Here is a 13,445-nt window from a genome sequence, read left to right on the forward strand (position 1 = left end):
AATGTCTTCTGATAACGCGTATGCAGAAATAGAAAGATCTGTTACATGTGTCCACATGCAAAAGTTCTCTATTGACTCACCCCTCATGTTGTTCCAAACTTGTATAACCCTTTTCCTATATAGTGAAAGTGAATGGTGGCGACTATATGACTGTCGAAAGAAAGTGAGTCATACAGGTTTGAAACAACATGAGGGTAATGATGACAACAATTTTATGTTTGATAATTTACTATCATTTTAACCCTTAATAGGTAGACTACATTTGGTGGCAGATTAAAAGTGAATTTCTGACCCCTTATGATCAAATTCCCAAATTTCACCATAAAATTATCATCATTTACAGTAGCCTACTCACACTTATGACGTATATAACTTATATAAGTTTTGTTTTCTTCTGAACTTCACCCCTTTTACTGTATAGAGTTCACTTCCTACAACTGACTTCAATCAACAGTGACAACCGAATTCTCATTAAATCTTTCTAGTGTGTACAGAACCTGAATATAGGCTTATGCAGTGCCAGAAGATAATGTGTCTCTGGCTATTATTTTTATTATTTTATTTAATTTTTTAAAGTGAACAGCAATCAGGTTAAATTTGTGGCATTCATGTTTCTTGTTTACTGCCAAGTCATCAAAACTTTACTATAGTTGTTACAATGTCAACCATCATGAGCTTGTGTATGTTACATCCGCCAGCTGGAGTGCCTATGATCTCCACCAGAGGTCACTCCTCTCGTCTCTTTTGAGCTCCCGTTATGAACTACATTACCCATAAACCATTGCCCAGACTCATTAAGATTTGATTTGTCCCACCTGTGGCTCATTAGCTTGTTTGTGTTTGCGTATTTAATCTGTTTTCTCGTTTGCTTTCGATGCATAGCCTTGTTAGCGTTATAACTGCATTTCCAGTGTTTCATGTTCTCTGCCTGTTTCCTTGGATCCCGTCTAGTTTGGATTATTGCCTGTTTTTGACTACTATTATGGATTGTCCTAATAAATGCTGCACTTGGATCGCTCAAAGTCTCAGAGCAGTGAATCATAACAGTATACCACACCACTGATCTATAAAAGAGATGTATGCTTATCTCCATAGATCAATGGTGTAATACACAAGGCACAGCAATTTACGGGTTACTTTCATTAATTTGTGTTCAAATAGAAATGGCACGATGCTGTTTTATATTTTAGAACATATATAAATGAATTATTTTGTATTTTTATCTCTGTAGTAATAAAGGATATTATAAAGTGCCATAGCGAACAAACAGATGAGTGGTATTGGCCCATCACTCAGATTGCAATACTGTCTCACTTCCTTGCTTTCTCAGTAAAGTGATTTATTGGACACCCAAATTTAAACATTCATGTTCCATGGAATGGATCGTTTCTCAGACAAATGAGCATTCAGCAGTGTTCCTGGAAAGCAGTGATCAAACACCTCAGTGTTTTCACCAGAGACTTGATACCAGGCTTTGTTGCAGCTGTTAGCGATCAAGGCAAACATGAGCGCAATGAATGCGGTCTCGATTAAACCGCTTTTATCAAATTTGTTCAATTTAAAAAGTGTGAAATCACATTTGTCCTATATTTTTTATACATTTTCTAAAGTCTTCCCATTCATAATGAAGTTTTTGGCCTCCTAGATTTTATATTCATTCACTACACTGAAAGTTAATATGGAAAAACTCATTTGAGGACATTGGTGGTGATAAACAGCAAGTATTTAATTGAAATTAAATTAAAAAGTATGAGTACCATATGTATTGCGTCATAATAACAGGTATAAGGGTTTTTTATGGGGGGCGGGGGTTTCATATAATTGTTTTTCAACACAAATATACAATGAACATTCAGCTACCACAGTTTTGCACACTAGATACTGTAGTAATGCAGTCTATCACAAGACCACCAAACAGGGACAATCCGTGTGTATTTCATCAGTTCTGAGATCAGTCTTCAACATCCATACACATAGAATATAAAAGTCATTCCAGAGTCATGGGACATGTTCTCTGTATATCCGCCTAAAACTGTACACAAAACCTTCAGGATTGACTCGTTAGATAATGCCATAAAAATGAGCCAAATTAAGAAAAATGCCAAAACATGTACAATACACTGACACAGAAAGTCAGCTGTGTTAGACATGCAACAAGTAACCAAACTTGCTGAAAAATTACAAACAAAACAAAAATTCATAAGAAAACCTTATAATTGCATAAATACTTTGTACAGTTAATCTCACTGTAAAGAAATGCACTCTTTCAAAATAATAGCCCACAACATAAAAATGCATCTGATAAAACAATTACTCCATGTCTCTACACGTCAAGGTGCAAAAATAATTTCAGACTGATATAGCCGTTTGATCTTTGAGCTGCTTGTCGACAGCAAAATCCCAACAGCTTTGTGATGTTATGATTGCACACTGAATTACAGTACATTAATACAGAATAATTCAACTATAATGAGTGCATATTAGGTTATACAGAAATCATACATACAACTGCAAATGTAACAAATTTGTCATCTTTTAACGTTGTAAGTGACGGACAGTTTAAAGGAAGAAAGAGAAAGATATTCTCTCTATTAATCAAAGCAGCACTTTTGATAGGTATTGCCCACAGTATCAAAAGAAAAGCAAAAAAAAACAAAACAAAAAAACAAAGAAAAGATGAAATAAACTTTCCATTTCATAGTCTTGCCTAAGGTACAGAGAAAGTAGGCTTCCAGTCCCTTTTTCTTTACACATGATAACTTTCAAGCTACAGTCTTTCCTCAAATGTATGTGGAGTGAAATCATCAGTAACTATTGCTTTCATAATCTACAGACGTTTAAACTGGTGCAACATCGCAAACGGTTAAAATTTTGATTTTAAGAATAAGAATAGTGAAATAGTGAAAAAGTAAAAAAACAAAGCAAGAGTTAAATGAACATTTAAGTCATCTAATTCATATTAGTTAGGAATAACAGATTGCATTAAGGACTGTCAGAAAAGTCCCACAGTAAAACATCCAATATGACATGAGTATTAACTCTTGACACTTCAGAAACATGTTTCATATTATAGTCTATCAACTGACTTTCTGTCTTTAAAACGTATATAAAAAGGTAGTGGAATCATTTAAAGGTTGAATGAATCCTGTCATTAAAAATGATTTACAGTGGTCAAAATCATCAGTCTTTGATCTAAATTCAACATTTACATACTTTGACTGACCTACTGTTAAAATATATAATAGTAATTACAAATCAAGGCAGTTTGGCAACAAAATTCAAACCGAATAAACTCTGTCTATGGCAACTGGCTGATACTGTGGGCAACACTTCAACAGAACATATAAAACAAACATAATAATTAAGCATTTGCATAACTAGACACGCTAGTAATGTCAACCCACAAACATTTATCAACATTCATAGTCCCCAATTTTATTCCCGCTGGGATGCTGTGACTTGTGACATTGACTACACACACACACACACACACACACTCACTCACATTTTTGTTCCTTTAAAGCCAAGAGTGATTTTTAACATACTGTAATACTATATTACAAGCAATGTGTTGTTTTCATTTCTTCTTTTATCTCTTAATAATGACTTTTGTTTCACTGTTTAAAGTTAAAAATGCCATTATAAGTATTTACAATATAAACAAATGTCATCTCGTTTCATCAGGAAGCTTTTTATACGCATTGCTTTTTCTAAAATCTAAACATTGCTGACTTCGTGGATGATGCCAATGAGATGATGGAGCAAACTGCAAAGAAAATGCATGAATGGAAAAGTAAACTAACAATCGTCTCTTTAATGTTGACACTTCTGCAATATATGAAATTATGAGCATTAGTGATCCCATTTTGGTCTACGTCAGTGATTTACCAATGGGATTTTGCACAGGGAGCGGTGTTGTGGGTTTTTTGAGGGTGGTTGTGTGTTTTGGGCATGTGACGCGGGGTGAGGGTGATCTAGTTTCTCGGGCTTTCTTCAGAGCACCGCTCATGCTGCAGGTTGTAGTAACAGTTCTGACACACACGCACAGGAGAGGAGATTTTCAGCCGCTTGATCTCTGACTGAAAGCGACTGCACCTGAGGGAACGAGCAACAAATTGTGAAACACTGAAAATGATTTAGTCACTGAAATGAAAAGACATTTTAAAGATTTAACAAAAACATATATATGATAGAAGTAATCTCTTACTTCTGGCAGAACACCTGGCCACAGTTTCTGCAGTGGTGGCGTCTTTCAGTGAGGGAGAAACGCACTGTGCATCCGGAGCAGCTGTCCACCTGTTCGTCCTTCACCCAGTGATCTGCAGTGGAGCGTCCTGGTTGATCACTGACAGACCAGCTGAACACACGGCCACGGCCGTCGCCTACCAGGATCTTACTGTGGTCTCTGAGTACACAAGAACAGCTTGTTATCAACCTTGTCAAGAAACAATTCATTTGATGCCCTCTGAGCAAACACTGGAATGCCAATGTTAAATCACATTAGAAACCAGTTTTTCTTTTATCCGCATTCCAGCACAAACACAGACCACCTACTTTGAAATGGCAAGCGAGGTGATTTCCGCAGGATGAGTGTTGTCCTTGCGGTCAAACGCTGTGTGCATGGTGAGTTTGCTCCGGAACTCCAGCTGTCTCTCCCATCTGTAGCCTGTTCAGGAGACAAAGTGAACAGTAAAGAACATGCCATTTGGTCATATAAAAACAAAACAAAAAAAACACTATCATAAAAATCCTCCAACACAAGAGAACAGCACTTGTATGACGATGCTAATGCTTAACTGAGTAAATAGCCACACTTCTGAAATCTATTAATTTAAATGCATTTTGATTACATAAATTAAAATCCATTTCATTCAATGATCTACTGATCTCGCTTTGGTCTTTTCATGTAAATTGTTATGTCAATAACATAATTTGTAGTAAAACAGTATTAAATTAGAATTAAATATATTAAATTAGTTTTTAATTAGAAATAAATTACATTTTTAATTAGAATTTGTAATATAATTATAAAAGTATTTATTTTATAAGTCATCACATGAAACGGCTGGTTTTAATCTACTGCACCTGGTTTGAGTTTGTTGTAGGACCGAGCCTCCATATTACTGGGCTGAAGAGGCTGTGGCACGGGCCCATGTGAGGGTGCTGAGTGCGGTTGGGAATGTGGCTGCGAGGGAATTCCTGGTCTAATCTGGCCCTCTGAGTAGTTTACAAAAACGAAGCCGTCTTTCTCGTCAATGCTGAGCGTGTCCGACCAGCGGCGGGAGTCGTCAGAGCCACTGTCCACCGACCAGGAGGCTCCGTTGCGAGGCTTGGGTCTGTGGACGGTACTGCTGGGCTGGCTGTTTGAGGTTCGAGGCTTGGGGTCCTGACTGAGGCTGGCTTCCTCTCCCTCAGACTCACTGGTGTCATCGTCTGGAGCGTCACGACCCTCTGGAAGAACAAGATTTAATATGAAAAGATTGAATAAAAGCCTATAATGCATAAGGCAGGCTAAAACTGTTTATAGCAAAGTTAATCAATTTTATTTATTATTTATTTGATCTAATACTTTGCGTTATTACAGCACAAATGACAATTAAAAGATGTCATGTGGGGGATGTTTTACCAATCTCTCCACAGCAGTCTGGCACCTCGGGGGGCTCTACAGGGTCTGGAGCAGGGGTTTCTGGGACTTGCAGAAATTCGGTTCTCCAGAACTACAACATAAAGTCACTTGTCAAGAGCTGTTATCTGTTGAACACTTTTAAACAGACAGAATGGAAAGAAAATTAAGGTGAAGGCTGTTACCCTGACAACACCATCTGAGTGTCCTGTAACGATAACATTCTGCGTGTCCCACTCGTTCATCTCTGAGACGCAGCAGCAGAGGATTTGTTGGCTGCGGCCGGTAAAGGTGTTGGTGCTGGCGATGGGGCTTCCATTAATGCTCCACACATGGATGTAGGTGCCAGCACAGGACACTATATCACCCTACACCCCCAGAGTCATAACCAAATCACAGAATACTTCAGTTAGTTGTGAGGCATCATAAAAAACAAGAAACTAAATCAGGAATCTCTCTCTCTCTCTATTTTTAAATAACGTAAACAGCATTTCACTTATTAATTAGAAATAAATTCATATTCAGGCAATAAACTATAAAAATGCACACACAAAAAAAAAACTTATACTTTTCTAGTTAATAGTTATATTCATATATATTAGTTAATCTCACAAATAGATTAATTTTCAGGAATTTTTCAAAGGGAAGCACATTTTTAATGCATTACAGCTTCTGAGACTTTGATGACTACATCAAATGAACTTCATACCGTAAAATAAGTTGGTAATAATTTTTTATTCTGTATCAGCCAATAATACAAAAAATAGCAATACTGATAATACATTATTATATTTTATATGAATTGTTTTATTATGATTATGATTGTGATTATTAAAAATATGATTTAGTAATAAATGTCCCAATAACCCATAAAAATATATATATTTTTCCATAGTTTTCTGTATGTGCTTATTAAATGTTTAAACTAAAAGGATTTTAAATGTAGTTTAAACAATATTTGTGACTTTTCAGAAAGCATTATTGTGGGCTCACAGTAAGCTCGTTGATGCAGAGTGCCGAGACCGGAGCCCGATGGCCCCTTAGCTGGGTGACGAAAGACAGCTTATTCAGGTCCCAAATGATGCATGTACGGTCCCGAGAGCCACTCACGACAATGTGGTAAGCTGATGACGCTGTGAGACATGTAACTGCATCTGTGTGGCCCAGAAGAGCCTGGAAACATACATGCATATATTAAATCATCATACAAAACATAAGTAGGTTTAGCAAATGAGTCTAAAAGAAAACTTAAATATATTATTTAGAGTAAAATGAATCAAACAAGCAAGCAACTTTAAATCAAATACAAAACAAAAGCTATCATGTGCTAATAACAGTTACCTGTTTGAGTGTGAGGGTCTTGGCTTTCTCTTTGGAGGTCCCGGTCTCCCAAACACAGATGGCTGTGCTGAATCCTCCAGTAATGACCAGTTTGGGATTGGGGCAGATAGAACACAAGATCTGCCCCCACTCAGACAGACACTCATATACTATCCCTGCCTATGAGACGAACGCAACACACGAACATTAGACAACTAAGCCTGAAAACTATATACACTACCGTATATAGAATAAACCAACACCACAAGCAAGTGTAAATAAAAACTACAACTAGTGGGCACTACTACACAGCTAGTGAAATGCAAATCATCTGAACAACATTGAGAAGAATGTTTCCCACAGCAACATTGTATATCTCTACAGAAATTATTTGAGAAGATAAAGATAGAAAGAAAATACTGCAAAAAATGTCAAATGCTTCTTATAGCTCAAAGAAACTCTGTTTATAAATGCTGCTACTCAGCAAAATACAGAAAATATGCACTCTACCAAGTCTGGGGTCAGTAAGTGACAAAGAATGTTACAAAATATACAAAATATGTGATATATATATATATATATATATATATATATATATTTTTTTTTTTTTTTCAAATAAATGCTGTTTTTTAAACTATCCATCAATCAAAGAATCCTGAAAAAAAAAGAACGAACAGTTTCTACAAAAACTATTAAGCAGCACAACTGTTTTCAACATTGATAATTTATGACAAATGTTTCTTAGCACCAAATAAGCATATTAGAATGATTTCTGAAGGATCATGTGACACTGAATATTTCAATTTTACAGTTTTTACTATATTTTCGATCAAATAAATGTAGGCTTGGTGAGCATAAGACACTTCTTTCAAAAAATCGACCCCAAACTTTTCAACTGTAGTTACTATAAAAGTAAACCTAACATTTTTGTAAGACATATTTTATGAATATGCAAAGCTCTTGGCCCCAAATGCATTTTAGGATCTGACAGCCATTCACAACAGCTGCTGAAAGCACTGCAAGTAAACAGAAGAACTTGTATGTAGCAAATGACCTTGTCAGACTCATAGTTGGAGAGGCGGCAGCTGAGGTCCGCGTAGCCCCAGGCGAAGGTTTTATTCCAGGCAGGAGGAACCAACACCTTGTTCTGCTCAACAGCCAGAATGCCCTTGTCAGTGCACACGATCTGACCCACTGGCTCTTTCAGCTCTGTACGACACAAATGACACACACAGAGCTCATTTAAATGCTCATCACTGCATGGCCAGAACTGTTTCTGAAAACACAAGTTTTAACAAATAAAAAGTACATTTAATATATGAATAGTTATTAAATTAAATAGTTGACACACACACATACATACATACATACATACATACATACATATATACATATATATATATACACATATACATATACATATATATACAGTGAGGAAAATAAGTATTTGAACACCCTGCTATTTTGCAAGTTCTCCCACTTAGAAATCATGGAGGGGTCTGAAATTGTCATCGTAGGTGCATGTCCACTGTGAGAGACATAATCTAAAAAAAAAAATCCAGAAATCACAATGTATGATTTTTTAACTATTTATTTGTATGATACAGCTGCAAATAAGTATTTGAACACCTGAGAAAATCAATGTTAATATTTGGTACAGTAACCTTTATTTGCAATTACAGAGGTCAAACGTTTCCTGTAGTTTTTCACCAGGTTTGCACACACTGCAGGAGGGATTTTGGCCCACTCCTCCACACAGATCTTCTCTAGATCAGTCAGGTTTCTGGGCTGTCGCTGAGAAACACGGAGTTTGAGCTCCCTCCAAAGATTCTCTATTGGGTTTAGGTCTGGAGACTGGCTAGGCCACGCCAGAACCTTGATATGATTCTTACAGAGCCACTCCTTGGTTATCCTGGCTGTGTGCTTCAGGTCATTTTCATGTTGGAAGACCCAGCCTCGACCCATCTTCAATGCTCTAACTGAGGGAAGGAGGTTGTTCCCCAAAATCTCGCAATACATGGCCCCGGTCATCCTCTCCTTAATACAGTGCAGTCGCCCTGTCCCATGTGCAAAAAAACACCCCCAAAGCATGATGCTACCACCCCCATGCTTCACAGTAGGGATGGTGTTCTTGGGATGGTACTCATCATTCTTCTTCCTCCAAACACGTTTAGTGGAATTATGACCAAAAAGTTCTATTTTGGTCTCATCTGACCACATGACTTTTCTCCCATGACTCCTCTGGATCATCCAAATGGTCACTGGCAAACTTAAGACGGGCCTTGACATGTGCTGGTTCAAGCAGGGGAACCTTCCGTGCCATGCATGATTTCAAACCATGACGTCTTAGTGTATTACCAACAGTAACCTTGGAAACGGTGGTCCCAGCTCTTTTCAGGTCATTGACCAGCTCCTCCCGTGTAGTTCTGGGCTGATTTCTCACCTTTCTTAGGATCATTGAGACCCCACGAGGTGAGATCTTGCATGGAGCCCCAGTCCGAGGGAGATTGACAGTCATGTTTAGCTTCTTCCATTTTCTAATGATTGCTCCAACAGTGGACCTTTTTTCACCAAGCTGCTTGGCAATTTCCCCGTAGCCCTTTCCAGCCTTGTGGAGGTGTACAATTTTGTCTCTAGTGTCTTTGGACAGCTCTTTGGTCTTGGCCATGTTAGTAGTTGGATTCTTACTGATTGTATGGGGTGGACAGGTGTCTTTATGCAGCTAACGACCTCAAACAGGTGCATCTAATTTAGGATAATAAATGGAGTGGAGGTGGACATTTTAAAGGCAGACTAACAGGTCTTTGAGGGTCAGAATTCTAGCTGATAGACAGGTGTTCAAATACTTATTTGCAGCTGTATCATACAAATAAATAGTTAAAAAATCATATATTGTGATTTATGGATTTTTTTTTAAGATTATGTCTCTCACAGTGGACATGCATCTACGATGACAATTTCAGACCCCTCCATGATTTCCAAGTGGGAGAACTTGCAAAATAGCAGGGTGTTCAAATACTTATTTTCCTCACTGTGTGTATATATATATACATACATACATACATACATACATACATACATATTACTGGGATTTTCACGCACAACCATTTCTAGGGTTTACAAAGAATGGTGTGAACAGGGAAAAACATCCAGTATGCGGCAGTCCTGTGGGCGAAAATGCCTTGTTGATGCTAGAGGTCAGAGGAGAATGGGCCGACTGATTCAAGCTGATAGAAGAGCAACTTTGACTGAAATAACCACTCGTTACAACCGAGGTATGCAGCAAAGCATTTGTGAAGCCACAACACGCACAACCTTGAGGCGGATGGGCTACAACAGCAGAAGACCCCACCGGGTACCACTCATCTCCACTACAAATAGGAAAAAGAGGCTACAATTTGCACAAGCTCACCAAAATTGGACAGTTGAAGACTGGAAAAATGTTGCCTGGTCTGATGAGTCTCGATTTCTATTGAGACATTCAGATGGTAGAGTCAGAATTTGGCGTAAACAGAATGAGAACATGGATCCATCATGCCTTGTTACCACTGTGCAGGCTGGTGGTGGTGGTGGTGGTGTAATGGTGTGGGGGATGTTTTCTTGGCACACTTTAGGCCCCTTAGTGCCAATTGGGTATCGTTTAAATGCCACGGCCTACCTGAGCATTGTTTCTGACCATGTCCACCCCACCACCATGTACCCATCCTCTGATGGCTACTTCCAGCAGGATAATGCACCATGTCACAAAGCTCGAATCATTTCAAATTGGTTTCTTGAACATGACAATGAGTTCACTGTACTAAAATGGCCCCCACAGTCACCAGATCTCAACCCAATAGAGCATCTTTGGGATGTGGTGGAACGGGAGCTTCGTGCCCTGGATGTGCATCCCACAAATCTCCATCAACTGCAAGATGCTATCCTATCAATATGGGCCAACATTTCTAAAGAATGCTTTCAGCACCTTGTTGAATCAATGCCACGTAGAATTAAGGCAGTTCTGAAGGCGAAAGGGGGTCAAACACAGTATTAGTATGGTGTTCCTAATAATCCTTTAGGTGAGTGTATGTATGTATGTATGTATGTATGTGTGTATGTGTGTGTGTATATATATATGTATATATATATATATATATATATATATATATATATATATATACATATATACATACATACATACACTAGAGGTGCAACATTACATTGTTATATCGAGGTACTGCTATATAAAAATGCGACGCTATGTATCGTTGATGTAAACGATAAGATTCACAATATAGAGTTAGTTTTATCCAAGACTCAGCTTACTGTATTTATAAGGTATTATTCACCCAAAAATTTTAATTGTCATCATTTACTCACCCTCATGTCATTTAAAACCTGTAAGACTTCCAAACGAATGAAGAGATTTTTATAAAACCTGATTTCTGTCCCTCCATTTAAAGTCCATTCCTCTAAAACTTAAAATGTCATAAAGGCATGGTCAAAATAATCAATCGAGCAGTCTAATCCAAATCCAAGTCTTCGGAAGAGACACGATGGCTATATGCTGAATAGATTTACAATGATGTGCATACTGTAGTAAACACCGACATTCAAATTTTTGTGTGACGCGCGAAAACAACATGAAAGTGAGTAAATGCAGAATTGAAATTTTTGGATGAACTAATCATTTACAGTTTAGGAATAGTCATTTTGACATGCTTTCTTGCGATTAGAACCGTGATTGATTGCATTTATCATCTGAAGCGTAAATATGTGCTGCCAGAACGGCACTCCTCAAAGTGAAAGCGCAAACATCATTTAAATCACATCACATTTATTTTTAGTAGTATGATTATTCAAAGCAATAGTATCATATTGTGAGTTCAGTATCGCGATTTGTATCGAATCGTGACATGAGTGTATCGTTACATCCCTACTGTACACCTCTATCCAGTCTGCATCACCTTTGACAGGAGTGAGTGAGGGGCGCAAGTTGTCCAGATGATGGAAGAAGATCTTGTCTAAGGTGGAGTTGATTGTAACAGGCACACCAGGCACCTCTCCGTTTGACTTGCTGCGCACCCGCTTTGGAGGATGAGGCTTCTTAAACAGCTACATTAATAGAAAAACAGAGGTTAAACTTGATGCCGAATAAATCAAAAACAAAGATGTACTGTACAGTGGTACCAAAAGGAACATGGACACCTAAGTCACACATAATGTATGAATTTAATTACATTAACATAGAATATCAAACCAAATGGCATCGGCAAACAAATGAGGAAACAAACTTTCCTTTCCATGACTTTTAACCAAATGGTGTCACTGTGATTTTTACCAGATTTATGAAGTCAAGTTTGCACAGGTGTCCTAGCAGAATAACCAACAACGTCGTTCATGACATTTTCAAAAATTAAATCGCAAACCTGTTTTGGGATCTGGCCGAAGTTGTTGATGAATCCAATGGTAGCGGTTTCTTTAAGTGGGTCATTAATGTTGTAGATGTCCACCTGGCCCTCATAGAAGAGATGGTGGAAGACATTCACTGCCTCCACCGCTGGAGGACCCTGCTGCTTGTAACCAAAGATCAAGTCGATCCATTCATGCAGATGGGAGCTGACATAGTCACACTCCAAAGCCTGAAAAAACACACACAAACCCTAAAGGTTACGAACCTGTTTCTGGAGATGGCCTTCAGTTATTCTCTGACATTTAGGTTAAACGTGGGATTAGGAGAACAGTATTAAATGTATCTGTATTAGGAGCGGATGAAACAATGACACACAGAGCCTCTTTCTGACCACAGGCTCCATCAGGGTCAATGTATTACCTCTCTGTGAACCCTAATGAACTCTCTCGGGTCTCCTTTTGCCCACGGAGGCAGAAGAACGTCTCCAAGCCTAATGCCATTCTGTTTACTCCCTTTAGGAAAGATTAACCAAATTAAATAACATACTTGTAGAAAAATAAAAGAGAGAGACTGTATTTAGGGTAGAGATGAGGCTAGTTGTCCAGCTTGTCCTCACCAAGGTCGAAGTTGTTGGAGTTGAGCAGAAACTCAGGAAGGTAGAAGAATTCCGGTATGAGTTCCTTCACATCAGCCATGTTGTGTTTGGAAGCAGAGAGCCAAGCCTCTCGTATACTGTGAAACATTCGGTCGGCCAGATCAAAATGTCCTCCCTAAAAACACAAATGAAACTAACATGTAGCCAAAAGCTTTAACTTCTCATGTTCAGTCTGGATCAACTCTAAAAGTCCACATCACAACTATAACAATAACGACACAGAGGAACAATATCATTGGAATCACTATCAGAAAGATTTTTTCCAGCTGACGAACAATAAAAACATTGACAGCCAATCATAATCCACTTGACTTTAAAGCGATTTAGCAATTAATGGAGCAGGCGACATAACTTATAATAAACAGAATGTTTTCATCCATTGGTGCAGATGCTAATATAGTTGTCATTATAGTGTGGATGCTAATATGTCTAATAACAACATCCTGTCAGAAACA

At 38.1% G+C, this 13,445-nt stretch overlaps 1 protein-coding gene across 2 annotated transcripts in view; it reads right to left on the reverse strand.

Moving 5' to 3' along the window:
- Window positions 1-1,705: 1,705 nt before the first annotated feature.
- The window catches only part of wdfy3 (WD repeat and FYVE domain containing 3), a 75,221-nt gene continuing 63,481 nt past the window's right edge, over window positions 1,706-13,445 (reverse strand). For both annotated transcript variants that reach the window (XM_084113693.1, XM_084113692.1), the window contains 13 exons: window positions 12,952-13,105; window positions 12,756-12,847; window positions 12,352-12,564; window positions 11,890-12,037; window positions 7,998-8,152; window positions 6,965-7,123; window positions 6,617-6,796; window positions 5,809-5,991; window positions 5,627-5,717; window positions 5,086-5,451; window positions 4,555-4,666; window positions 4,208-4,405; window positions 1,706-4,095 (listed from right to left, as the gene is read on the reverse strand). In XM_084113693.1, coding sequence (XP_083969819.1) covers window positions 3,975-4,095; window positions 4,208-4,405; window positions 4,555-4,666; window positions 5,086-5,451; window positions 5,627-5,717; window positions 5,809-5,991; window positions 6,617-6,796; window positions 6,965-7,123; window positions 7,998-8,152; window positions 11,890-12,037; window positions 12,352-12,564; window positions 12,756-12,847; window positions 12,952-13,105 — 2,172 coding nt within the window. In that variant the 3' untranslated portion in view covers window positions 1,706-3,974. The remainder of the gene's footprint in view (window positions 4,096-4,207; window positions 4,406-4,554; window positions 4,667-5,085; window positions 5,452-5,626; window positions 5,718-5,808; window positions 5,992-6,616; window positions 6,797-6,964; window positions 7,124-7,997; window positions 8,153-11,889; window positions 12,038-12,351; window positions 12,565-12,755; window positions 12,848-12,951; window positions 13,106-13,445) is intronic.

This window comes from Abramis brama, assembly GCF_963993115.1.
Source record: "Abramis brama genome assembly, chromosome: 5".
Classification (NCBI taxonomy): domain Eukaryota; kingdom Metazoa; phylum Chordata; class Actinopteri; order Cypriniformes; family Leuciscidae; genus Abramis; species Abramis brama.